This window comes from Puma concolor, chromosome A3 (genome assembly GCF_028749965.1).
Source record: "Puma concolor isolate L17-30 chromosome A3, mPumCon1.1.hap2, whole genome shotgun sequence".
NCBI lineage: Eukaryota > Metazoa > Chordata > Mammalia > Carnivora > Felidae > Puma > Puma concolor.
In genome coordinates, this window is record NC_141669.1 from 117089502 (window position 1) to 117117340 (window position 27839).

Below are 27839 nucleotides of genomic sequence, written 5' to 3' on the forward strand. Positions count from 1 at the left end.
TCCATATGACCCTACGGGAGCATTACTGAGTGACTAAGGATTGGAACTTCAAGGTTCTATCCTAGGGTCTGGGGCTAGGGAGACTGATTATAGCCAAGTCATTTCCCCTGTTCTAATCCACTTTAAGTGTGCTGACCCAGATTATAGCTCCTCCCCCTCTCAAATGTATAAACCAAGGAATCACAGAATCAACAACATAGTTTTATTTAAGGCAGAGGCAGGGAAAGGCTGTGCCCCTTCACTGCCCCTCTCCTACCTCTCAGTCCTATCCTAGGTCAGACACTGGAACCTGCTGAAAAGGCTGATGAGGAGCTGACAGGCGGTTGACAGGGTTATGGACCCTTACCTCAAATCAGCTTCCTTTCAGCTATACCCACACTCTGAGGATTTAGGGGCCTGTAGATCTCACCTAAGGGAAACAGCTTTTCTGGTCCTCAGATGGGAGAGCTGGAGAAAGGACCCAGCATTCACCCTTCCCTGAACAGAAGAGACCAGCCTTCCCAAGGTGCAGGGAGGGAAGACCCTCAGAGGGGCTAGGTGAGGAATGACAAGTATGAGGGATAGGTCTCTTGAGCAAAATCTGGGAAGGCTTGGCTGTGCCCTCACACAGGGTACGGGTTGTCCAGGACTGCCACTCCTGCTGCCACTCCACCATCTGCATGCTCAATGGCTTTGGTTCGAAGCAGATGTCCCACATGCTTGTTCATCACAAGTGTCTTTCCCTGCCTATAGAAAGGGGGACAGAAGACACACCACTCCATTACCAAGACTCAGCCCCCACAGCCAAATCCTTCCCTGGTCCCACGTGAGCAGTATATGAGTGACTGACTACACCCAAGAAAGTGCTAGGATTTTATAATCAGATCTGGGTTTGCATTGTTTTGGGGAAATTATTAGCTCTGTGTCTTTGAGCAAGTTACTCAGCCTTTCTCAATATCAATTTCCTCAATTTAAAATAGAGATAATACCTCTCACTTTGCAAGATGGTCACGAGGATTAAATAAAGCAGGAAAAGCACTTAGCATGATGCCAGGCTCACATTTCATGTTCTGTAGCTGTAAGTTTCCTTCTCTCCCTCTCTGTCAAGATGGCTATGGTCGTAGTTGGGTTTGGGGGAACATGGCAGGCAGAGATGCTGTTAAGTGGTTAGAGGGAAGGCTCAGGTCAGGAGCATGGTAGGATCTGATATTCCTACTTGCTTGATCTTAGATTGCATATTTTGCAGGAAGCGGTTTAAGGGACCAGGAACTATTCCTTAAAAATTCCCAAGTGGTCTTCTCTCCTGTTTCTTTAGTGCTCACATCCAAACCAGGGGCCACTCAGTCTTTCAGAGCCAACTGATTATCCTCTAGCTGGCCCATCCCACCTTTCTCCAGAACCCCTGGTGGCCTGGAAACTGGACCCAAATTCTCTTCTTCCCTGGGGTCTCCTTATAATCTAGGGTTACTTTCTCATCCTTCTTGATACTACTTGGAACTTCTTTTATAGCTGCAAAGCACTTGTCATCTGGGCTTCATTTGATAGCCCTGTGGGTGGGCAGGTTTTGGGTCCTTGGCCTCATTTACTAGATAAGGAAACAGGTAACATGGCTAGGGACTCGCAGAGCTGGGACTGAAGCCCAGGATTTTTGCTCCCTGTCCAGTTCTCCTCCCCAGGCTCACTTGGCTGACTGTCTGGCAAGGAGGAGACCCTCTTGACTGGCTCACCTGACATAGACTCCAAAGATGCCCAGCTCTGAGATGCACTGGACCACTCGGACAGGGCTGCCAGGCCGTAGCAGACAATTTCCAAAAGGCTCAGGTTCTATCTTCTCCATGAGGATGTAGGATGCCCTCTCCTCGCTGTCTTTCAGGTGCTCCAGGGCCTGCACCATCTCCTCCCCATATAGGTTATTACCTGCAATAACACTGGCCAGTCACCCTCGACCCTCTGCCTACCTTCTCCACTCTGTGCCCCCATTTCTGTGGTCAAGGCAGCAGCCTCAGTTTCTAACACCAGCTCAGTGAAGCCAGGGCAGGCCTGGCTCCCAAGAAGGGAATGTCACTTTAATAGGAGAGCCCTTTCTCACATAAGCAAACACACCTCAGCACAGCATCCTGCCTTGGTTCTCCTACTTGTCTATGGTTTTCCTTCTCAGCCTCCCTAACTGGTTCCTGCTCCTCTTCAATGTTGGAATTACCAAGGAATCCACCTGCCACCCTGTTCTCTCCTCCATGAACACACTCCCCACCCCCCCCGCCAGGGAGATTTCTAAGGCTCCATCTATATTCTATGACTTGTTAACTCCCAAATCTTCAACTTAAGCTCCCTGTTCTTGACATTGCAGGGATACCCCATGGGCTCCCAAAACAAACTCAGCATGTCCAAAGAGAACTCATTGCTTCTGTCTTGAACCTTCTCTTCCTGGATCTTCCTGTTCCCAATAGGTGAAAGGCATCCTGACTCATATTTAACTCCTCCCTCTCCATTACCTGTCAATAACTCAGACGTGTCTCTTCAGTCTGTACTCTTACAATGTCATAGCCCTAGCCCAGGCCTCTACATTGCTCTTCTGGACAATTATACCAGCCTCCTCTATGATGTCTGTTGCCAGTGTCTCCCCTCATCCAGGACATACGTTACCATGGCTGAAACATGGATCCTGGATCAGATGTGTATCCCTTTCCTCCTTAAATCTCTCTAATGGATTCCCACTACCCTTAGGATAAAATCCAACTTCCTACATATTTTTAATGGTCTTTATAATCATGTCCCAAACCATCTTTTCCAGCCCAAATCCCTGCCTCCTCCCATTTCTCATGCTGTACTCCAGTCTTACCAGTATTCATTAATCTCCAAATGTACCACACGTCCATGGACCAGTGCCTCTCCTTGAGGCTACTCCTTCTGTATGGAATACTCTCCCTCCTTTTCCACCTAGTGAACTCCTACCTATCCCTTAAGACCAAGATCAAAACTCATTTCTTCTGGGTCTGTGGACAGACATGATCCCTGCCCTCAAGGAGTTCAAACCAGGCAGCAAGATATCCAACCTCCTGATATGCCCTATCCAACCTCCTGATATGCCCTATCCCACTTCCCCACAATCTGGTCACAGGCACCTCAGACTAAACTTGTACGAACCCTCCAGTTACGGTTAATCAGGTCCCTCTGTGCTCAGTATCACTTGATCACAGGGTCTTCTGGGACATTGTCCAAGGTGAAGGCCTGTGTCAGTTCATCCTATGTCCCCTAGAGCCTGGGACTGTGCCCATAGCAAGTGTGAGTCAGCATTGGTAACAGCCTTCTTGCTCACTTCCCTTCCACTGAGCAGCCCTACCAAGGGGGAACCACCTACCTCCACCCTCTCTCTGGGGCTTTAGCACGAACTGGCTAGGGGCAGCAAGGGCCTCAGTAATGGCCTGGTCCCCTTCTTCACCCTGGCAGGAGGCAAGAAAGCAGTTACCAGCAGTCTTAAACCAGGGGCAGGAGCTGCGGTCCTGCTGGTTGTGCAGAGCAGCATCAGAGGAATAACAGGAGTGAGGCTAGATGCTACTATCTGGATGTCACCCCCAACAAACCCCTTAAGGCAGCAAGTACAATGAAAACAAGCTTTCTCTGGCAACAGTTCAGGGCTCCACAGTAGGAGGCATGGAAAACACATATAGATATTCCCCAATTCTTGCTGTCCTCCTCAGCTCCTTCCTCTTTCCACCTCTTATTTGGATCTCTACCTTTGTTGAGGGAGCTTACAATGGACTCCAGCCCACTACCAGCTCCAGCCTCCCCAATACATTGAATTCTGGGTTCCTGCTGTGGTGGAAGAAAGAGGCAGCCCACACACCATGTCCAGTGAGTAGAGGCCAGCAAATGTGGCACGGAGGCGGGCCACAGTCTCAGGCTGGCCAGGGAGCAACATCTCCAGCACACCCATTCTGCTCAGCTCCTGCTGCACCTTCTTTGTCCCAGCCAGCTGGGTGGCAATATCTGGGCACTTGATAGCACATGACCTCTCCAGCAGCAGGCGTGCTTCCCAGTTCTGCAGAGGGAAGAAAACAAAAGTAATTCTACTTCATTTCACTTTGGCTGACTTTTACTGAGCATCCATCAGATGCCAGGTATCATGCTTTCTTTCTTCACATTCATCATCTCCCAGGGTCATTGCATCTCTTTTTAAGGCAGATGTGGATTCTTCCAATATGTAGGATTCTTGCCCTCAGGGAGCTCACAGTTTAGCACAATGGTACATGACTATAATTAAAAGGGAAATAACAAGATAAGGGCGAAAAGTAGATGAAGAGGTTTGAAAGAGGTGAGACACTTGTGTATGAGCTCAGCTTCCTACTGTACTTCAAATAAAATCCAAACTCCTTACCAAAGCTCACAAGACCCTGCAGGATCTGCCTCCTGTCCCCCTTTCAACCATGTCAATTTCATGACCTCCCTGCATCCCACTCTCACAGTCCAGCCATACAGGCCGGTCAGTCCTCAAACATACAGATGTCACTCCACCTCAGGGCCTTAGCATTTGCTGCTTTCCCCTCTGCCTGAAAGTCTTTTCCTTTTGGCTTTTCCAGTGGATGATTAGATCCTTCTCATTCTTAGGTCTCAGCTCAAACCACCCTATTTAATGTGGGTTTTTCATAATTCTCTTATCTTTTCACTGTATTATTTTTTTAATTACTATTATTTTTTTTAGTATTTATTTATTTCTTGGGAGAGAGAGAGACAGAGTGCAAGCAGGGGAGGGGCAGAGAGAGAGGGAGACACAGAATCCAAAGCAGGCTCCAGTCTCTGAGCTGTCAGCACAGAGCCTGACAAGGGGCTTGAACCCACGAGTGTGGGATCATGACTTGGGCTGAAGTCGGACGCCTAACTGACTGAGCCACCCAGATGCCCCTTCACTCTATTATTTTATTCAAAGAGTTTCCCTCAACTAGAAAAAAAAATTTTTTTTCTGTTTTTTCTTACTTTCTGATGACCATCTCCCTGACCAAAATGTGAGCTCCAGCACTTGTCTTGTTTCTTTTGTATCCCCACTGTCTGACACAGTGCTCGGTAATTATTTGTTATTGTTGTTTAGTGAAGTGAAATTTGAGTAGTCAAGTAGGGTCTGACAGGTCAATAGGGAAGACACTCAGATTAGCAGAATAATTAGCAAAAGCCTGCAAGTGGGTAATCATAGGATGAATGGTCTGATGTGCTAAGAGTTTAGTGTGTGAGAGGCAGGTAAACAGCAGAGGTCCCCATTCTCAGACACTGGGGGATAACCTGTCCTTGAACTCCAGACCACATCAAACTGACCACAGCAGGATAAAGGCTAAGGCCTAAGGAGCAACATCCACAACCACCCATGCTGTCCTCCCTTTGATACACAGTCCACCTGCAGCATATTTGCCTGGTCTTTACCAAGAATCTCAACCACCTTTGATGTTCCAGGCAGTTACTGGTGCCCAGAACATCAGAGATAAACCCAGAGAAGTACTCCATTTTGTTAAAAGCAGGGAAGCAAAATTCAGAGATGAGCAGGGGCATTCCCAACATCAACTAACAAGTCGCTAAGCTTTGCAGATTTATCTTCAAATTCTAAACCTTGTGTGAGTTTCTCAATTCCCTAAATATGTCCTCCTCCTTATGCACAGACTTATTTCCCTGTTAGCTCAATCTCTTTTTAAAGGTTTTTTTTTTTTGGCCCCTTCCTGGAGCCTGGATCCCCCAAATCCCCTGTCCTGGAGCCTGGATCCATTTTCCCCATGGACAGTTTTATCTTTTTCTAGTCAGCAAGTTTCCACCACTCCTAACCACTTTCTAGAGGAAAGGACCTTCTACAGAGCTTCCACCTCTATGGAACTGTTGGGTTCCTTATTCAGCTGGGTCTTAGGGAAAATCCTATATTCAAAAAATTAAAGATCTGGAAGGAGCTCCCTCATGTTTTGAGTATAGTTTCCTCAGCTTACAGAAATTGAGCCCATAAAGGGTCAGAAACCTGTCCATGGTCACACACAGGCAGAGCCAAAGGCTCATGACCCCAGGCATACTGATCATGGTATTTTCTAACTTATTTCTCCCAAGTGAAAGCAGAGCTTCTTAGCTTCTCCATACTATGGATTAGGGGCAGGCAGAGAACAATATGTTGGATATGCTAGTGGACCAAGAATCAGAAAGCCTGGGAACTCCCTGTGAGATCTTAGACCAAGCCCCTGAATCTCTCCAAATCTTAGTCTCTCCGTCTGTATAATGGCGATAATTATATACCTCACACAGTGGTTGTAAGGATAAAATGAAATAATGGATGTGGAAGGTAATTTTGAAACTACACGGTAGGATAGCAAGATAAGGTGGTATCATCATTACTGTCATTAACATGAATGGACAGAAAAACTTTCTAACACAGATAAAAGAGAAGTAAGAGTTGGCAGGAAGGAGCTGGTCAGTGGTATGGTGGAACTGGTTTGCATTAGCTACCCAGAGCTGATTGTACCCATCTCTGGGTTCAGAAATGTTAAGTAGGTCGGGGGCACCTGGCTGGCTCAGTCCCTAGAACCTAAGACTATTGATCTCAGGGTTGTAGGTTTGAGCCTCATGTTGGGTATAGAGATTACTTAAAAATAAAAACTTTAAGGAAAAAACAAATGTTCTTGCTGAAGCAGTGAAAAAAAGAAAAGTTGGGTAACTTGAAATCGGCCATGATGGGAGTATACCATAGAAATCAGCAAATGCTACAAACTGGGGCTTCCCCCCTTAAAAAGATGACTGTTTAACATTTGCCAGGGAGCTCCTGGGTGGGTCAGTCAGTTGAGCATCCAACATTGGCTCAGGTCATGATCTCACAGTTCCTGGGTTCAAGTCTCACGTAGGCCCTGTGCTAACAGCTCAGAGGCTGGAGCCTGCTTTGGATTCTGAGTCTCCCTCTCTTTCTGCCCCTCCGCCGCTCACTGTCTCTCTCAAAAATAAACAAACGTTAAAAAAACATTTGCCAGTATATCCCTAGAAACAGTGTGAATGGCTGAAGCAACATAGATACCTGAGGATTCAGAGTCTAGAAGACAGTGTGTAGAGAGTGACAGATAGTAAAAAGCTTGTGGGAGAATAAGAGGTTCCAGCAGTAAGTTCCCTGAGGAAGAACTGAAGGCAGGGCCCAGGGAAAAACCCAGGTTATTGTGATGCCTGAGCTGGGTCTCCAAGGAATGATTTTGGGTCCTAGGAGGCAGAGAATAGTCTAACAGAATACCAACCTGTACACTGTACTGACTTGGCATGTAGCCATCCCGGAAATAAACCACAGCAACTTCCTGGCCATCCCTAGAACACAGAATGGAGAATGCTGCTATGTTAAATTATAACTAATAGAGTGATTCAGTAGATTTCACAGTGCATCCAAATGAGTTTGTCCTCTTTGAAAGCCAGACCACACAGGCTGCCTAGTCAGGGGTTCACTGGAAGCAATGAAAGTAGATATACCCATACTACTACTTCTTCCACTAAAAACATGAAGGTATGCAGTGAAGAATGCTTTAGAATATTCTAGATCTAGAGTCATTGTAGGAAGCCCACAGGGAAGCAAGAAAGCAACCAGAATCAAATCAGATAAATAAATTAAAAAAAACATTTTTTCTTAATGTTTATTTTTGAGAGAGGCAGAGAGACAGAGCAGAAGTGGGGGAGGGGCAGACAGAGAGGGAGACACAGAATCCAAAGCAGGCTCCAGGCTCTGAGCTGTCAGCACAGAGCCCGATGTGGGGCTTGAACCCATAAGCTGAGCCACCTGGACACCCCAAGATAAATTTTTTTTTTTAAGTGGGCTAAAAATTACTGAGCCTCAAAATCATATTGCCATGCCTACCAAAACACCTTGCATTATACTACTTAAGGGCAGCCTGGGTGGCTCAGTTAAGCGTCCAACTTCGGCTCAGGTCATGATCTCATGGTTCATGAGGTCGAGCCTCTTGTCAGGCTCTGTGCTGACAGCTCAGAGCCTGGAGCCTGCTTCAGATTCTGTGTCTCCCTCTCTCTCTGCCCCTCCCCCACTCGTGCTCTGTCTCTCTCTCTCTCTCTCTCTCTCTCTCTCGCTCTCTCAAAAATAAACATTAAAAAAAAAAAAGTAGCTGAAACCAGGCTGAGATTTTTTGAAATGGTAGGCATAAGGGTGCAGAGATGCAAAATTATGAGTCTAGTTAAGACACAGACTTTTTATTTTTAATTTATTTTTTTTAATATGAAATTTATTGTCAAATTGGTTTCCATACAACACCCAGTGCTCATCCCAACAGGTGTCTGAGACTGTCTTTTTAAAGACCTTCCCCTTTCTTTGGCTTATTTGATACTGTCTGGAAAGTAAATTAATGACTTTGTTATGATAAAAGCACATTTTAAGAAAAGTGGTACTGGGGCGCCTGGGTGGCGCAGTCGGTTAAGCGTCCGACTTCAGCCAGGTCACGATCTCGCGGTCCGTGGGTTCGAGCCCCACGTCGGGCTCTGGGCTGATGGCTCAGAGCCTGGAGCCTGTTTCCGATTCTGTGTCTCCCTCTGTCTCTGCCCCTCCCCCGTTCATGCTCTGTCTCTCTCTGTCCCAAAAATAAATAAACGTTGAAAAAAAAAAAAAATTAAAAAAAAAAAAAAGTGGTACTATGAAATTTCATGGAGGTTCTTTTTTTTTTTTTTTTTTTTTAATGTTTATTCATTTAACATCTTTGAGAGAGAGAGAGACGGAATGTGAGTGGGTAAGGGGCACAGAGAGAGGGAGACACAGAATCCAAAGCAGACTCCAGGCTCTGAGCTGTCAGCACAGAGCCCGATGCGGGGCTCGAATCCACGAACTGTGAGATCATGACCTGAGCTGAAGTTGGATGCTTAAGTGACTGAGCCACCTAGGGGCCTTTCAATGGAGGTCCTTAATCTTAAGAATCACAGATTAGGGGCATGTGGGTGGCTCAATCAGTTAAGCATCTGACTCTTGATTTCGGCTCATGTCATGATCTCAGTTTGTGAACTTGAGCCCTGCATCAGTCTCTGTGCTGACAGCACAGAGCCTGCTTGGGCTTCTCTGTCTCCCTCTCCCTCTGCCCCTCCCCTGCTCACACTCTCTCTCAAAAATAAATAAAACATTTAAAAAAAAAAAAGAAGAAGAAGAAGAATCACAAATTAAAAAAAAAAAAAAAAAAACTATAAAATTCCAGGTCTAAATATGTGTGTTGCAAACATGCTACCCAACTAAGTGGTACTAAAGTCACTTGGTGGAAGCCCCCTGCAGGGGGAGCACAAGGCCTGGCGTGGAACACAAATCCAGGCCCCATAATATCTTGCCTAAGCTCAGAGAGCAGCTCCCAGATCAATCACAGAATGAGCAAGCTATTCCTCTTCCTCCCTGACTGCTCAGCCCAACTGTCCAGGCCTGATAGCTACCAAGAGGGGCACGAAAGCTTTTAGGAGTCCAGGGACATATGAAAACCAGGGTTATTTTAAGAAGGCCCTTATCAAGAATGTTGGTAGCTCTGGGGTGCCTGGGTGGCTTAATCAGCTAAGGATCCGACTCTTGGTTTCAGCTCAGGTCATGATGCCAGGGGTCATGGGATTGAGCCCTGTGTTGGGCTCTGTGCTGAGTGTGGAATCTGCTTAGGATTCTCTCTCTCCTTCTGTCCCTTTCCCCCATTTGCACTTTCTCTCTAAAAAAAAGAAAGAAAAAGGTCAATAGCTCTGATACAACCTTTTAGAAGCAAAATATGACCAAGCCTTCTCCAGACTTTCCTGAGATGATGGGGTATTTTGCCCCTAAAATTCAGAGAGAAGGAAGCAAGCCATCACATCTCCTAGAAGAAAGGATTACTGGGGGAAATGGGTAGCAGAATAAGTTTCCTAAAGTAGTAATGCTCCCTGAACACTTACATAAACAGCCTTCGGTCTTGGTCTAGAGACCCCTTTTCAGAGACATCTTCAAACCTTCGACGGATTACGTGGATATTCCTGGGAAAGATGGGCAAAGGTTAGAGGTAATGGATGCTCTGTTCTGAGTAGTTCTTCACAAGCCTAGGGCCATTATCTGGAGGTCTCCCCTCCTTTACTTACCGGGCTAGTAGCTCATTCTCTATAGCACGCTGGTCAAATATGTTCCTTTCCTTCTCTTGAGCAATCAGTAGCACCAGAGCGCTGGGGAGAGAGTGAGCACAGTTGGCTGAAGTGACTACAAAGCTTGTCCTCCCTCCATCCAACAACCTTCAGGAGAACACACCTTCCCTGAAAGAGCAGATATTCTCTCAAATCAGAAAGGTCTCAGGCGATACCTGAGGCTCTAACACATTATTTCCTGAAATTAGGAAACTTGAAAAAATGGAGATGTCTCTGTTCCTTCTCAAGTAGGTAGATGAAATATTGTAATGATGTTAATTTTCTATGCAAATTAAAACTTAGATTTAAAATCTCAAAAACCCAAGACGACCTTTTCTTAAAACTTAATGATTTTAAAATCTTTCTAGAAGAATAAACAGATGAAAGTACTGAAGAATATTTTATAGAATATGTGTGGGGTTGGAGGCTAATGACCCTATTACTAGACTGTAAAGCATATAATAAAGGAGTGTGTGGTTCTTGCATGATACATTATAATAGTCAATAGAAATCCTACAGAACCCTATAGAGCCATCCATAAATAAGGAATTATCTCTTGGGGCCTCCCAACATTACTGTGATCTACACAGGGACACATTTGGTCCCACAGTATTAATGGTATCATTGAGGCTTACCTGACCTCTTTCTTTCTGCTATCAACATAATTCTTAAAGAAGGAGGAGCTCAAGGACAAAGGAAAAAGTTAATGCCAGGAACTGTCTGTTTGGCTACCTGAGGGACAAGGCTTTAGATTCAGACGTGAATTCTAAACTTACTAGCTATGTGACTTTTGGCAAGTTATTCCACCTCTCTGAGCCCTCAGTTTGGAGTACCAAACTCCATTTTTGCTGTAGCCGTATTGCTCTTCGCCCATAGCTTCTTGCTAAGACTCTTGGGTGGCCAGATTTGGGCTTAGGAATCTAAGTGTGGATTCCTTCCTCCTGTAACTGGCCTCTGGTCTGTTTGTCTCTGCTTTTCTCTGCCTCAGCTGAACCTCTTGGACTACATTCTGCCTGACTCCTTTCCACTTAGCTGAAATACAGGTCCTAGTATGCCTCCTCTCCTGGCTTGCCTGAAATCTCTTGAGGGTCAGACATGACATTAAGCTGAGTCTTAGCTTTGAGTTGGGTTTCTGAGAGACAAGCTAGAAATGGTGCTTTCGTAAGCCATCTTGCCCTGAGACACCCAAGGGCCAATGGCCTTGCTTTTCATATTGCAGCCTGATTTGCTCTCCTCATGGGTGGGAAGGTGGCACCTGGCCCAGGCTGGCCTACCTCCAAAAAGAGGCGGAGGAGGGAGGCTGGAAGCTGTAGGTTAAAGTGGAACCGCATTCCCTGGTTAAGTCAGCCTGCCCTCTGCCAAAAAATCACAGCCAGACTCAGAAAACATATTCTACCTCCTCCTGCCTTCAGTTCTGAACAGTATTTTGGGAACAGGACTAGGAAAGTGTCAGCTAAGGAAGGTGAAGTGGCAGTAATGTGCTGGCTGGGAGTGAGGACTCCGGATAATAGCTCCCAACATTTTATACCAAGAATCCTTCTTTCTTATCCCTACTCATTCTAATGGGACCATTCCTCTTGGAGGCAGAACAGTATGGTAGAAAGAATGCAGGCTTTAAAGGCAGATAGACGTGAATTCTAAACTTACTAGCTGTGTGACTTTTGGCAAGTTATTCCTCCTCTCTGACCCCTCAGTCTTCCCTTCAGTAAAATGAAACTAGTACTCCTTAAATGGTAGCTGCTATTATTACTATTATTATTATTACCACTACTACTACTATTGGAAGTACCACATAATGATCCTGAGGGGTGTTGTTGTTGTTGTTGTTGTTTTTAGTCTTTCAAGTTTTTAAATTCCGGTTAGTTAACATTAGTTTCAGGTGTAGAATCTAGTGATTCATCACTTACACACAACACCCAATGCTCATCACGTTAAGTTCTCTGCTTAATGTCCTTCCCCCATTCAGCCCATCCTCCCACTCTCCCACCCCCACTTCTCCTCCAGTAATCCTCAGTTTGTTCTCTGTAGTTAAGAGTCTGGTTTGCCTCTCTTCCCAACCCACCCCACCCCCACCATGTTCATCTGTTTTATTTCTTAAATATGAGTGAAATCATATGGTATTTGTATTTCTCTGACTTATTTCCTTAGCATAATACTCTCTAGCTCCATCCACATTGTTGCAAATGGCAAGATTTCATTCCTTTTGATGACTGAGTAATATTACATTATATATATATATTTATATATATATATATATATATATATATATATATACACACACACACATACCACACACACACACACACACACACACACATATACATACATACACACACACCACATCTTTATCCATTCATCAGTCAATGAACATTAGGGCTTTTTCAATAATTTGGCTATTATTGATAATGCTGCTATAAGCATCAGGGGCATTTATCCCTTCAAATCATTATTTTTATATCCTTTGGGTAAATACCTAGTAGTGCAACTTTCTGAGGAACCTCCATACTGTTTTCCAGAGTGGCTGCACCAGTTTGCATTCCTACCAACAACGTAAGAGGGTTCCCTTCTCTTCACATCCTCGCCAACATCTGTTGTTTCCTGTGTTGTAAATTTTAGCCATTCTGACAGGTGTGAGGTGATATATCATTGTAGTTTTGATTTATATTTCCCTGATGATGAGTGATATTAAGCATCTCTTCATGTGTCTGTTAGCCATCTGGATGTCTTCTCATTTTTAAACTGGATTATTTATTTTTTGGGTGTTGAGTTTTATTAAGTTCTTTATATATTTTGGATACTAACCCTTTATCAGATATGTCATTTGCAAATATCTTCTCCCATACCAAAGGTTGCCTTTTAGTTTTGCTGATTTTTTCCTTCACTGTGCAGATTTTTATTTTGATGAGGTCCCAATAGTTTATTTTTGCTTTTGTTTCCCGTGCCTCTGGAGACATAGCTAGTAAGACTTGCTATGGCCATTGTCAATGAGGTTACTGCCTATGTTATCCTCTATATTTTGATGGTTTCCTGTCCCACATTTAGGTCTTTCATCCATTTTGAATTTATTTTTGTGTGTGGTGTAAGAAAGTGGTCCAGTTTCATTCTTTTGCATGTTGCTGTCTAGTTTTCCCAATGCCATTTGTTAAAGAGACTGTCTTTTTTCCATTCCTCACCAGATTTTTTAAAGCATTTTTCAAAGCCATGAGATTTCATTTAATTCTCACTACCACCCTTTTAGGTTTTATTATTATCATCCCCCTTTTACAAACTGCTGCTCAGAGAAAAGAACCGTCTTAGTGAAGGTCATATGCTAGGTCAGCAGAAATGCCTATTTGACTTTCAAAATGAGAAGCCAGTCCCAGCTCAGGCACCCCATAGTTCTTACCCACCAGTGCCTAGTTCTAGGCACATGAGTCTTCCCATGTTATTCACAGCCTGGTTGGAGAAACCCTCTGCAGCATTTTTTTCATCAGTAGTTCCCCAGCTGACCCTTTCCTGGCTTCAGTCTCTTAAAGAACACTTAACCAAGAGTTAACTATTCATCTTATGCCTTCTAAATATTCAGAGTCCGAAGTTTCTTGAGTCTTAGTGAAGCTTAGCAAGCCCAGAGAGGCTCTCTTAGAGGCAATAAAGTGATTAAGGTTGCAGATTCTAGAGGGAGTGGACAATGGGCTCTACCACCAACCATTTGACCTTAAGCCATTCACTTCTCTGAACCAGTTTCCTCATCTGTAAAATGGGGGGAGTTGGGTGGTATTTACCTTGAAATATTTCATATGAGGATCTAATAAGATCCTACGTGTAGAGCGCTTAGCACAAAGTGTGGCACCAGTCAGTGCTCATTAACGGTTAACTATTAAAGCTATGTAAACATTGCAGTAACTATTGGTACAGTGCCGCCCCCTATATATACAGAAGTCACTTACCTGGCATCTTTACACATCTGGAACATGGTTGAAAATAGGAAGGAAGCAAAAAATGCCTCTAGGCAGTTACAACAGACACCACAAAATCACTAAGTCAAAGCTTATGCATTTACTTATCAAAGAGGCCCTCACACTCATTAGATGGTACATGACAACCCAGACCACTTGCTTTCCCAAACCATAGCAAATCAGAAAGGAGGTACAGGGATGGGAATGGAGGATTCCAAATTAAAGCACACTGACAGCAGTAGGAAGTAAGAACTGATAGTAGGGAGACAGGGAAACTGGGAAGAAAAGGAATAAGAACTTAAAGCCTAACAGTTGGGTCCATTAATGCAGGCAGACAGCCTCACATGCCTCTCTAAGTCTAGATAGCACCTCTGTATTACATCAAGATACAATCACTAACAGTAATGCAATCATTAACAGATAATTGTGACCTCTAGCCAACAAGATTAAATTATAGTCTGTGTCTCTTATTTAAGAAGGAAGCCCAGAAACCCCTTAAAGTCTGGTACTTGAAAGTGTAAGCTTCTATTTCCAGGAAAAAAAATCCCTCATTTCCTAAAGATGTCAGGCGAAGAAGTTGCTTTGCACTGCACCCACGAATGCTGAATCTAAAGCAGGATTCTACCATTCTTTCTCCCCCTTACTTGGCTGAGCCGTAGAGCTCCCAGGCCTTGGTGATCCCCTGGGCCAGTCCCTTGCTGGGATTATTGGAGAGGATCTTGGCAGCTTCTTTGGTCTTACTCAGGACATTGAGAACATGTCTGTTGGAAGAGATGTCTTATTCAGTAATTGGATGGATCTAGAAGACCCCTCTCTGCCTGTGACTCACAGATCCTTACAGGAACATCACTTGGAGAATTAGCTGAACACTAAAAAGCATCTTATCATCATGCTTCTCAGGCCTGAATATACGGGGCCACCCAAACCCTGGCTCCGTGTATATGCCCAGAGCCCCAAGACCCTGTGTTTCTACTCTATACCAGCCTCCCTATGATCTGGAACGCCTTTCCCTGAGCACCAGTGCTTGCTATCTGGAATCCTGCTGCCAACCATCTGTAATCACAGCAACCTGGAGCGTCACTGCTGGCTGGAAATGGTTGCTACTAGGGTCAAGCCTTTCAATGGGAAGCTACTGATCCCTCTCTGCCATGGATTCTGACCTCTCTTCAGGCCTTCCAAGCTCTTTCTCACTCAGGTACTGTTTCTTCAAGCTGGAATACTACTTTATACAATGAGGGATCAAGACTAGATGAACAGTGAGGTCCCTTCTCTCCTTGACATACTAAGACCTACTTACAAGTGGAAACTGCTACAGGAGAAACACATGACCCAGGGCCTGGGAAGAAATACTTGGAATTGGAGATCCCTGTTCCTGCCTGTGACTGTAGGCCTATTAGGCTTTCACCCCACCAGTGTGCCCAGTGTTGCCCAGGGGACCCACCGGTGCACAGCTGGGGTACGGGAGGCCAGGCCCCCAAAGCTGGCAGAGATGGTGTTGATTTCAATCTGTTTCAGGACTGGGGAGCCATCTGCATTGCGCTGGAACATGTAGTCTGAGCGGTTCAGGCCCAGGAACACAGTCTGTGGGGAAAACTGAAGGCTGAGTACATTTGCCCAGGGCTGATTGAGGGCCTAGCCACAGAACAGACAGGTAACATGAATTCTACATAGAGATCAGAGTTCCAGGCTAATGCTCCAAAACCTAGTGTAATCATTCTTTTGGTCATCCCAGGATTGGTCACTGATGTACAAACCTAGTGGAGACCAACAAGAGGCAGATTTCCATGAGCTCAGGGCCTGGGCCAATTTCTTCTGGTAAAAAAAAAAGGGAGGGACAGGTCCTAGATTGGGGTGGAGTGGGGACTGGTTACCTGAGCAATGCCTTCTTTCAGGACTTGCTTGTAGATGTTAAAGAGGCGAGCAGTGAAGTTGTCCCTTTTGATGGTGCTGGAGGAGGAAATAGAGCATTTTCTAGACTAAATGGGATCTTTTTTTTTTTTTTAATTTTTTTTTTCAACGTTTATTTATTTTTGGGACAGAGAGAGACAGAGCATGAACGGGGGAGGGGCAGAGAGAGAGGGAGACACAGAATCGGAAACAGGCTCCAGGCTCTGAGCCATCAGCCCAGAGCCCGACGCGGGGCTCGAACTCACGGACCGCGAGATCGTGACCTGGCTGAAGTCGGACGCTTAACCGACTGTGCCACCCAGGCGCCCCGCTAAATGGGATCTTAAAGATCAAATAGTTCTACCCTCATCCATTGCCTCCTGAATCTTTCAGTCTGCTGACCCAAACTTGAACAGCCACATCAACCTGATAGACAATAGTGGTTTAGAACTCAGGTCTAGAGCCAGATAACCTGGGTTCAAATCCCAGCTCTACCACTCACCACTAGGCAACCTTAGAGAATTATTTCACTGTGTGTCTCAGTTTGCTCATCTGTAAAAGATAAAAATGAAAGATGAAGAGGAAAATAATTTTACTTCTATCATAGAGTTGTGGTGAAGGGTAAATGAGATATGTACAGAACTGAGCATAGTGTCTGGTCCTGAGAGAAACTAAGAAATGTCATGTGATAAAACCATTCCATCTTTGAATATCTCTGATGGTTGGTAAACCTTCTGGTCGACATAACATTAACTCTCCATAGCTTCTCCTACACTCTGGGACTTCCAAGGACAAGTCTTTTCCACCTCTTATACAGCAACTCTCAGAGATTAAAAGACAGCAGTTATGCTCTGTGCACCAAAGCATTCTTCTGACTCAAGCTAAATATCCTTTTTGTTTTTCTTCAGCCAGTCCTCATATGATATGATTTCCTCAGGGCAACCTTCCCTATCTGGATCAGATCCTCCTGCCATGTGCTCTCAGAACACTGTGGACCTCTCCTTTATAGTACAGATTAGTTTTAAGTTTCTGTTTTATTTCTGTGATAATTAATGTCACCTCTCCTATTTGCCTATAAACCACATGAGGGTAGAGACTTTATCTGTGGTAGCTCATCATCATGGCCCAGTGTGCTGCTGTGACATGTTATATGAAGTAGGAGTCCATCCAGTGTGGAAGAGGCACCCACAGGTAACTAACACCACACTTGTTGTCTGTCAAGATTCAGGGCAGTCTCTACATCCCTGCTCAAGCCTAACTCACTTTCCTCACTTGTTACAGGGACCCCACTGAGCCCATGTAGCTCAGGCCTGCCCTGCAGTTCCTCTGTTCCCCAGCCAGCTCTTTCATGAGGCCTTTCCCAGCCCTTGGTGAGGAGAGTCCCCAGCTGGGCTTCAGCCTCCAAGAAAGTTGAGACACATTTTTGCTTTACTGAAGAGGTGTGCCCCTTCAACCTAGGTCCCAGGCTGTTATTCTAGCACATGTGATACTAGGGCTCTATTCCCGTACAAGCTAGGGTTTGTGTGTATTTCAGAGGACAGAGAAACAGGGAAGGCAAGGTTGCAGACATGGACTGCAGGAAAGGTCTCCACATAATTGCATCTTTAGGGCAAAGGTCATAAATCAGGTTGCTCATATATTCTGCAATCCAGAATCAGAGGTACAAAAGCCAGGCCCACCCCGAAAAAGACCTGGGGGGAAGGTGGTGGTAGGGTTTGTACATTCATAACTCATTGCATTTTTAGTTTCAAGTCGATGGTTTCCAAATTTCTTACCATTATGATCCCTTCCCATATTCACCTTCACACCAATGTGCACATTTTTAAAAGACTGTATCTCTGGGGTGGCTGGCTGGCTCAGTCAGGGGAGCATGCGACTCTTGGTCTCGGGGTTTTGAGTTCAAGCCCCATGTTGGGTGTAGAGATTACTTAAAGATAAAATCTTAAAAAAATTTTTTGTCTCTAACAAAATAATTGTTTTCTTTTGAAAAATTAATCAGACATGCAAGTATGTATGTCTAGTCTGTTTATGTATACACACACACACACATTTATTTATTTAATTCTAAAATAAAGAATTTGGGGCGCCTGCGTGGCTCAGTCGGTTGAGCGTCCGACTTCAGCTCAGGTCATGATCTCGTGGTCTGTGAGTCTGAGCCCCGCGTTGGGCTCTGTGCTGGCAGCTCAGAGCCTGGAGCCTGCTTCGGAATCTGTGTCTCCCTCTCTCTCTGCCCCTCCCTCACTCATGCTCTATCTCTCTCTGTCAAAAATAAACATTAAAATTTTTTTTAAAAAATAAAGAATTTAATTCTAAAGTAAAGAGAGGGGCCTGGGTGGCTCAGTCAGTTGAGTGTCCAACTTTGGCTCATGTCATGAGTTCGAGCTGACAGCTTAGAGCCTGGAACCTGCTTCGAGTTCTGTGTGTGTCTCTCTGTGCTCCTCCCCCACTCAGACTCTGTCTCTCTCTCTCTCTCTCTTTCTCTCTCTCTCTCAAAAAAGAATAAACATTAGAAAAAAAATTGAAAGTAAAGAAATTTCCCTTGTCCCAGGGCCTGAAGATAAAAAAAGGATTAAGGGAGAAGAGACAGAGGGGTGGATGGGGTGAACCATTTCAGGAGTTCTGTATCCTCATGCCCTGGGTGGGGCCCAGTCTACCCCCCCCATCTCACCCAGAGATAAGAGGGCTGAGGAAAAGAAGTTAGAAATCTGACTTTAACCCCAGCAATCTCCTTTGCCCTTTGTTTTCCCTAAAACAATGCTGACATTCCCTAATTCCGAATAGAAATCTCAGTCATCAAAGCAAGGGGCCATGGATCAGAGAATCACAGAATGTGATTGGAAGAGATCTTAGATTTACGCCAACATCCCTACATTACAGATGAAATTGAGGCACAGAGAAAGAAAGGAATTTGCTTGCAGCCATATAAATGAGGATTAGAGCCAGGATTAAAAGCCAGCCCTCTTGACTTCTGTTCTACTACTTTTGTTTCTTCTGGGGGGTACCTGTCCCCAACCCCACCAAGTCAGCTGCCAGAGCAACATCTCATGGCTCCTCAGTCTTCCAGTCCCTTGGGTTCCAGCAACTCCCGGCCCCTATTGCCCCATCACCCAGTACCTGGAGAGAGTCTGCTCCAGAAAGGCTGCATTCTGGCTGACAGCATCCACCAGCATGTTAAAGTCCATCTGCACAGCATAGGCCTGCTCCAGCAGGGCACTGGGGACCAGTGAAGGGAAGAGCGTGAATGGGGCATAGCTTACCACCTGATCAAGGAGAAAGAGCGGGCAGGGGTAGAACACCTGTGAATGGGCTGTTTTCTTGTAAACATAACCCCATGAAAAGTGTAACCTACATTTATTGACACACAAACTGCCAAATAGTGGTTACCTCTGTGAAGGGAGGGAGAAAACAGGATGATGAAGGGGTATAAAGGGAACTTTCAGACTCTGTAATATTTTATCTCTTTACATTAAAAAAAAAAAAAAGCAAAACAGCCAAAACAAATAAACAAAACCACAAAAAATTGAGCACTTACTGTGTACAAGGCACTGTTTTAAATACCTTACATGGATGCGTCATTTAACTCTGTGAGGCAGATACTATTATTATCTGTTCTTTTTTTTAATGTTTTATTTATTTTTGAGAGACAGAGCACGAGCAGGGGAAGGGCAGAGAGAAAGGGAGACAGAATCAGAAGCGGGCTCCAGCTGAGCTATCAGCACAGAACCTGATGGCAGGGCTTGAACCCACAAAGAGTGAGATCATGACCTGAGCCGTAGTTGGACACAACCAAGTGAGCCACCCAGGCGCCCCTATTATTATCTATTCTTAATAAATAGATAAAGGGAATTGAGTCTCAGATTAATTAACATGTCCAAAATTATATAAAGCTGTTACATGGCACTGGGATTTGAACCAAGGTGGTTAGTAAACCACACACACACACACACACACACACACACACACACACACACAGCTCCTAGCCAGGGTCCTAAACCCAGGACCCTCGTGCCAGGAGCTCCCACCCCAGCCCCCTTGCCTTCTGGTTGGGGCAGAGGGAGAGTCCTGCTGGTAGGGCTGTATCAGAAGTGATCTCTGACCCCCAGAGTAGAAGTTAGGAGTGGTTTCTCCCCAGTGTTGGAGACAGTGACTCAGGTTGCCAGACCTGGAGTTAGGCTGCATTCTGAGTTCTTTGGACTTTGGCAGAACCAGGAAACCCAAATACCCATCTGGAACACTATTTCTAGAAGGGGATAATGCATTTGGAGATTCACAACAACAAATGAACTAGAATTTGGGTAGGAGATGATAAAATGACCTTGTGACTTATATTATGATGTATTCCTGAGTTTAACCTCTGAGTTAATATCAATTTGCCATTATCATAGTATGAGTTTATGACATTAGAACTTGGCATTTATATATTTAAAAATATTTTTTGAACAGATAATACAAACAAATGATACAAAATTCAAGAGACAGAAGGATACATAGTGAAAAGTTATGTCTCATTCCCTGATGACCCAATTCTCCTCCCCAGAAGCAAATTGTATACTAGTGTCTCACATGTCCTTTAGACTATATGTATATATACATTTTTCTTTTTTTACACACACAGAAGCACATGGTACATATATTGTTCTGTCCTTTGCTTTATAAATATTTCAGAGACATTTCCATATATGTTCAAATAGATCTCATTCTTTTTAATGCCTGTAGAGTATTCCATTCTTTGGATATAAAATTATTAATTCAAGTTTTCTTTTTTTTTTTTTAAGTTTATTTGTTTATTTTGAGAGAGAGAGAGAGAGAGAGAGAAAGAGTACAAGTGGGGGAAGGCCAGAGAGAGGGAATCCCAAGTAGGCTCCACACTAACAGCACAGAGCCCAATGTGGGACTTGAGCTCATGAACCATTAAATTGTGACCTGAGCCAAAACCAAGAGTTGGACACTTAACTGATTGAGCCACCCAGGCACCCCTGAATCTAGCTTTCTGTTATGAACATATAGGTGGTTTGCTCCCCCCACCCCATTACAATCAATGCTTCAATCAATATCCTAGAGTATATATTCTAGGTATTTTGTGTGTGAAAAAGTCCATAAATTATAAATTTATAAAAATGGAAATGTCAGATAATTAGAGTAAATCCACTTAAAATTTTCATAGATAGTTCCCAAATTACCTTCCTCAAAATCTCAGAAGACAAAAGTGAGGAAGGATATTTGTGAGAATAAGGTTTTTTCAGCTTGAAGCTTTTCTGTGTTAGGCTGGGAATTACTGCAGATTATATAGGGGGTGACCTAATACCCTGAGTGCATGTGTGATGACAATAAGGGCATTCCTTGGCTTTAAAACTTAGAACTCTGCTTCTTCCAACAAGTCTCATTTGGCCTGAAAAACTCCCAAAGGCTTTTCCTAGTAAGACTTCCCTCTGCCTCTGTCCCCATGACTCATTATGCCCACTTGAATTTGGGATCCATAGTATACAGCTGTTCTCCACTGTGTATAGGCCAAAGGCTGAAACACAGTCTTTTAACTTTTTATGGAGACACAGGCACAGAGTAAGAGTCTTCTACTCTGAGAAAAACGGTAGCATGTGCATGACAATAAAAGATCTCCTTCATAGTCAAAGAAACAAAGAGTGATGGGAAGAAGAGCTCCTATTTCACCTGAGGGGCCAGATTTTTTTTATTTCATGAAAAAAACCCCAAACAAACATTGGGCCTCACATTTAAAGACACTGGTGAAAAAACTGTTAACAATGCTTGTCTCTGGGGAAGGAAACAGTGGCTAGAGGGAGGAGACTTATTCTACACTGAATTCCCTTTAAATTTTGTAGCCTGTTCATGTTTGTTGTTGTTGTTTTTTTTTTTTTTAATTAACTCCCTAAATCTGCAGGAACCAGCTATTAATTCTGCACTTGGTTTGTCACCCCTACCTACAGGATAAAGTTCATGTTCCTCTTCCTCCCAGTATCCAAAGCCTCTTGATTATCTGACTTCGACCTGTCTTCTGTCCCATATTCAGCTGCATTCTCTTGAACATTTTGTGCCTTTTCCTATTTTAGACCCTCTGTTATGCTGTTCTTTTCTATTTATTTTTTAAGATCTAGTTCAAATACAACTGATGAGTTGCTCCTTCATCTAGGTGTCCCATACAGTTTCCTGAGAGAGGCAGTAAAGAATGGAAGTTCAGAGCATGAAGTCAGGTGGCAAACTCTTTGGGTTTGAATTCTGGCTTTGCCAATTACACAACCATTTGAATGACCTCAGGCAAGTTACTTTACCTTTCTGGGCCTTGGTTTCCTCATCTCTGTTGTGAAATTTAAACAAGTTAGTGATTTCAAGCTGTTAGAATAGTGCCTGGCACATAGTCAATAATAAACAGTAGCTAATATTGTGCAGCAGGCTATCTATGTTTCCTCATAGAACTGACATTTAATTTTGTCTTGTGGCACATTCTCCAACTAGACCATGTGCTTTAGTGGCCAGAGTCTCTGGCTGACTCACCTGTGTCCTCAGTGCCTAGAATGGCCTGGCATAAAACAGGCACCTGACAAAGATTTGGACTGAAATCTCTTTCTCTTTCTCACATCCATACACATACACATATTTCCTGTCTTTTTTCTTTTTGATGTTTATTTATTTATTTATTGAGACAGAGAGAGAGCAAGCATGAGTGGTGGAAGGGCAGAGAGAGATAGAGACAGAGAGAATTCCAAGCAGGCTCTACACTGTCAGCGCAGAGCCTGACATGGACCTTCAATCCACAAACCCAACAGTGAGATCATAAGCTGAGCCAAAATCAAGAGTCGGACGCCTAACTGAGCCACCCAGGTGCCCCATTTCCTGTCTTTTTTCTCTGAATTGGGAATCTCACTGAGGACTATGCCTTTTCTAGGCTCCATTAACTTCCAGAAAGACCAAGTGTTGGACCTTCACACAATACCTATTGATTAATAGAACAAAAAAGTCTTGGAGGGGAAAATGCTTAATCCTGGGTTCAGACAAACAGTTCACATAATGTAAAGTTCACAAAGCAAGCAATTATATTCCCAAAGCCAGAGGCAGACCTTCCACAATGTCAGCCTACCTTAGGTAACAGCCATTCTCATTCACTCAGGCCTCAGCAAATATTTATGAGTCTGGACTCTCCACTAGGCCCTTAACTTAGTAAAAAAAAAAAAAGATGGTGGCAGCTCTTTAGTTACTCATATGGATTGTCACAAGGTATACTAGTAAGTAAAAAGAAAAAAGCAAGGCACAAGAGTTTGTCTAGGATGCTTCTTTGTGTAAACAGTGGGAAAAAGGAATATATACTTTTTTTGTTATGAGTAAACTATAGTAAACTATATGAAAGAATAAACAAAAACACTAAAACACAGCTTGTCTTCAGGTCAGGAGAACCGAATGGCTAGGGAATATAGAAGAGAGGGTTAAACTCTAAACTCTTTGTCCTTTGAATTTTGAACTATGACAATGTCTTACCAGTCACAAAATAAAAACTTTTTTTTTTTTTTTTTAGGATGAGACTTTTAAAAAATGTGGTTTGGACTTAGCATTTCTACTTTTAAAAGCATCAACCCTACAGAAGTACCCAAACAGGCGTGTATGTAGCTGTTCCCTATAATGCTGTTTATAATCATAAAACATTAGAAATCAGGGGTACCTGGGTGGCTCAGTCAGTTAAGTGTCCAAGTCTTGATTTCGACTGAGGTCATGATCTGACCATTCATGGGTTGAAGCCCCTCATCAGGTTCTGCGCTGACAATGCAGAGCCTGCCTGGGATTCTCTCTCTCCCCCTCTCTCTGCCCCACCCCTGCTCAAGCTCTCTCTCTCTCTCTCTCTCAAATAAATAAACTTAAAAAAAAAAAGGGCATTAAAAAAACACGTTAAAAATCACCTAAATAGAGGAAAGTTAAAATGTGATTCATCTATATATGGAACACTGTATCAGAATGAAGCTAATCCTAATGGAGGGAGTTGTAAAGAGTTCAACCGCAGATTGTTAAATGAAAAACAAAAACACAATCACAAAATAATCTGCATGATCTGTGTGATCCAATTTGTGTTTTAGAAAACCATATATTTTGGGGCACCTGGCTGGCTCAGTTGGAAGAGCATGTGACTCTTGATCTGAGGGTCATGGGTTTGAGCCCCACTTTAGATGTGGAGGTTACTTTAAAAAAAAAACTTAAAAGGGGCACCTGGGTGGCTCAGTCGGTAAGCGTCCAACTTCAGCTCAGGTCATGATCTCACAGTTCGTGAGTTCGAGTCCCCCGTCGGGCTCTGTGCTGACGGCTTGGAGCCTGGAGCCTGCTTCAGATTCTGGGTCGCCCTCTCTTTCTGCTCCTCCCCCACTCACACTCTCTCAAAAATAAAAACATTTAAAAAAAAACTTAAAATCATATATTTCTTTATATACACATATATGTATATAAATGCAGAGAAGGATGTACACAGACCAGTTGTACAGATATACTCCCCCTCTGCAGTGTGATTAGGTAGTCTTAAAAAATAATAGCTCACTGGACAAAGTGTTTCACATGAATTATCTTCTCATTCTCTTACCAACTTGAAGAGGCAGGTCCTATTATTATCCCTTTTTTATTCTATGAAGAAACTGCAGCTGAGAGAGGTTATGTAACTTACCTAAGTCATACTAGAAACCCCAGACTTAAATTTTATGATTACTCTCAGCAGGCTTTTTACATATATCTAGAGATCAATTTTAGTTATTGACAAAGATAAAATAAAGCAAAAAAGATGTCTCGACCTAAAGGAGCTGCTTTTAGCCTGGCAGGGACCAGAAAGTGAGCATTAGGATCCAGAGCAGTGTCGTCAGTGCTTGTGAGGAGGGGTCAGGGGCTTACATCGGAGGAACTGGGCTCCTGCAAGGTCCTCAGCAGCACTCCCTCAGCCAGGGCCCGGTCCACAGCCTGCCGTGCCAGCTCCTCCAGCTGCTGCTCATCTTGCAAGAGGCTCCCCCAGCCGGTGGCCATCCCAACCTGCAACAGGAGAGGGGAATGATTGGTGATGGGTTGCCTGGGGCCCACCCAGAAACCAATGAAACTGGCAGTGTGGTACAGGGGAGTGAACACTGGAGGGCAGCTCTCAACTTCCATGAGTGCAAAATGGAAAGCCTGACAAAGCATTTCCACTGCCACTCTCTTGGTTCCTAATACAATGATGGCATTATTCTTACAGTAAGGAAGTGGAATCTCAGACTGGTAAAACCTGGATTTGAACCCAGGTCTCAGGACTCCCAGCCCAGGCCTTTTACATTGGAGAAAGAGGCACTAATGTCATATGTGATTGGGGCAAGTTCCTTCCCCTCACAGAGTTGCAGATTCTCTACCTGTGAAACAAGGGGTATGAGGTAGACCAGTGGTTTCCAAATCTGGCTAAATATTCTGGGGAGCCTGGTAAAGAATACAGATTCCTGGGCTCCACTCAGAGATTCTCATGCAAGAGGTCTGATGAGTGGAGGGAAGGGCTAAAGCTCTGTATTTTTAACAAATTTAAAATCACTGCAAGAGAGTATTAATTCCCCTTCTAGCTCCAACAACCCAGGTCAGCAAATCTCAAATTATGTGGGGGGTGGGGGTAGGAGGATCCCTTTGTAGAATACTATGAAATGCAGATAAGGTGAACTCCTCCCTCACACTAAGCAGAAGCAAGCTCATTAGCAGGACATGATTACATTCCCTATATGGACATCTATCATCACAGCAGCAAGACAAAATATTTTTGAGAAATCACATTAGCAGAATAGAAATAACTGAAACCCAAGTGCCCAATGTAATAGGATGAGGAGTCCAACTGGCTGCCCAGAGACACACAGATATGAACCAATTAACACCTTGATACTAATTTTGCAGCAGGCCTCAGGGATTTAAGAAGATCTGAATAAAAATCTGGAAACACCAGTTATTAATTTTGGTTTGCCCTACTGTCATTTGATTTTAGGAAAAGAACATGGCTACCCAGCTCAGTTGTCCCCAGAAAGGGAGCTAGAGAACAAGTAACAAACTAGAGAACAACATTCAGTTCCATCTCCTTCCCCTTATAACAAAATTGGTGCGAAACCAATTATGAAAGTCTGTTGGCCTCAGCACAACGTTTTCAAAGAATGACCATGTAATTTCAAGAGGATCCTAACAACATTTCTGTCCAATGAGACACAGATAAGGGCTCTACGACTATAGTCATAGTAGAGCCCTGGGGTCAGTCAGATATGGGTTTGAGCCCATAATATTACTTCCTTCATAAATAACGTCCCCATGTGAATTAAATGAGAAAAATCTGTGTGTAGTTCCTCAGCAGGGTTTGTAGCTCTATACATGGGAGCTTCTTTTTGGCTATACCCACTTTACAGGTGGAAGACTTGTCAGGAGGTCACACAGCAGGCTGGTGGCAGAGCCAGGACAAGAACCTATGACTGACATTAGAGCAATGGAACCCTCCATTAGCCCCCATCTCTTAACATCTCTGGGATTCCAGCATCTCTGCCTGCGGTTGGGCTTTTGTCTACTTGGTAAACACTGAATGGCATCTACTGCCACGCCCTTGACTAGGTACTGAGGATACAAAGAGATAAAACATAAAGATAATCACTATGTAAAGTGCTGATTGGGCCCTTTGTTTTTCTCATTCTATAGTCTCAACCCTGTGGCTTTGTTTGTTTTGCTGAGGACATTCAAATCTATACTTTCACAGTGGTGCTTTCCTGACTTCCAAACTGTAATAACCAACTGCTTACTGGGAGTCTCCACAGAACCAGAATAGAATTTGTCGTCTCCCCACAAATCTGCTCCTCCTCTGATGAACCCCACTCAGGCACTCAAGCCTTGTACACACTTCTCTCCAACACCCCAGTCTCCCCAAATCCTGTAGTTTTTATTAAATATAGATTGCTTTGAATTCCTCTATTTGTCTCCACCTCCACTGTCAGATGCCTGTTCCAGCTACCATCATCTCCCTGGGCGCTAAACAGACTCAAGAGTGAGGTTATCCCCAGTAACCAAGATACACAAGCCTCTCTCCAGCTCCCAGGCTTGGCACGTGCTGTAGTCTCTTTTTGGAACACTCCCCACCACTCCTGACCAGCGTTCACGTGTGTGTTTCAGAAGCTGTCCCTGTTCTCCGCCCAGGGCTTCTACAGCCCATTAGTTGCCCCTGTACCATAGGAATTGTTGTGTATCTTGGTCACTTCTCTACCTCCAGCACCTACTACTGTATTCAATGAATGTTAAATGAATGGATGATGAATGAAAGACTGGGGCCAGATCTTAAAATGCCCACAAGAAAACCCAGTCGGACTTTATCCTGAGGGCGAGGCCAGTGTCTGCATGAGGCTCGGGGTATAAACACCCGTCTCCTGCCCAGGCTTGCCCAACTTCATGGGCCCGTTCACTCCCATTCTAGACAAAGTTTGGTTCTAATCGCTCCCAGTTTCTTTCTTTTTTTAATTGCGGCTCTGGCTCACTGGCACGGTGTCCCCGACACCGGCCCGATCTGGAATCAGGAGATCTGGGAGATCTGGGATCCACAATCACCAGCCCAACCCCCTCAATGGTCACCAGTTTCCCCTTCCCTGCAAAGGGCATGAGCTGCAACATCTCCTAGCCTTCAGGATTCCAATAGCTGGCCAGAACCCTCCCTCACATCCTCCCGAAGAAGCTTGGCCCTTGCCGGCCGCCGTTGCCTTTCCCCAACCTACTGGTTCGTCGTCCGGCCGCGCACGGTACTCAAGCCCCTCGCGCTGTAACCCAAGGTCTAGGGGGCGGGGCCTCGATGCGACCCAACGCGTTTGCGCAGACCGCGCCAGTGGGGGTATAAAGGGCAGGGCGGGGGCGGAGACGTGCCTGTGGAGCTGGACGGCGACCGGGAAGGGTCAGTCCGTACGTGAGCAGCCTTGGCGTTAAGGGTTCCTCGGT

At 44.3% G+C, this 27839-nt stretch overlaps 1 protein-coding gene across 2 annotated transcripts; it reads right to left on the minus strand.

The window, feature by feature from the left end:
• Window positions 1-180: 180 nt before the first annotated feature.
• Window positions 181-27715, minus strand: GSS (glutathione synthetase). 2 transcript variants are annotated; one of them, XM_025932150.2, is made up of 13 exons: window positions 27623-27715; window positions 24774-24908; window positions 19017-19162; window positions 15887-15962; window positions 15457-15596; window positions 14660-14776; window positions 10042-10122; window positions 9862-9939; window positions 7215-7281; window positions 3824-4018; window positions 3338-3419; window positions 1707-1896; window positions 181-726 (listed from the first exon to the last, which is right to left on the minus strand). In XM_025932150.2, exons 2-13 carry the CDS (start codon window positions 24900-24902, stop codon window positions 603-605), a joined length of 1425 nt encoding a protein of 474 aa, XP_025787935.1. In that variant the 5' UTR covers window positions 24903-24908; window positions 27623-27715; the 3' UTR covers window positions 181-602. The 2 variants fall into 2 exon arrangements, with proteins under 2 accessions (XP_025787935.1, XP_086558175.1); XM_086702049.1 differs by having other exon boundaries at window positions 181-1135.
• Between the last annotated feature and the right edge of the window lie 124 nt (window positions 27716-27839).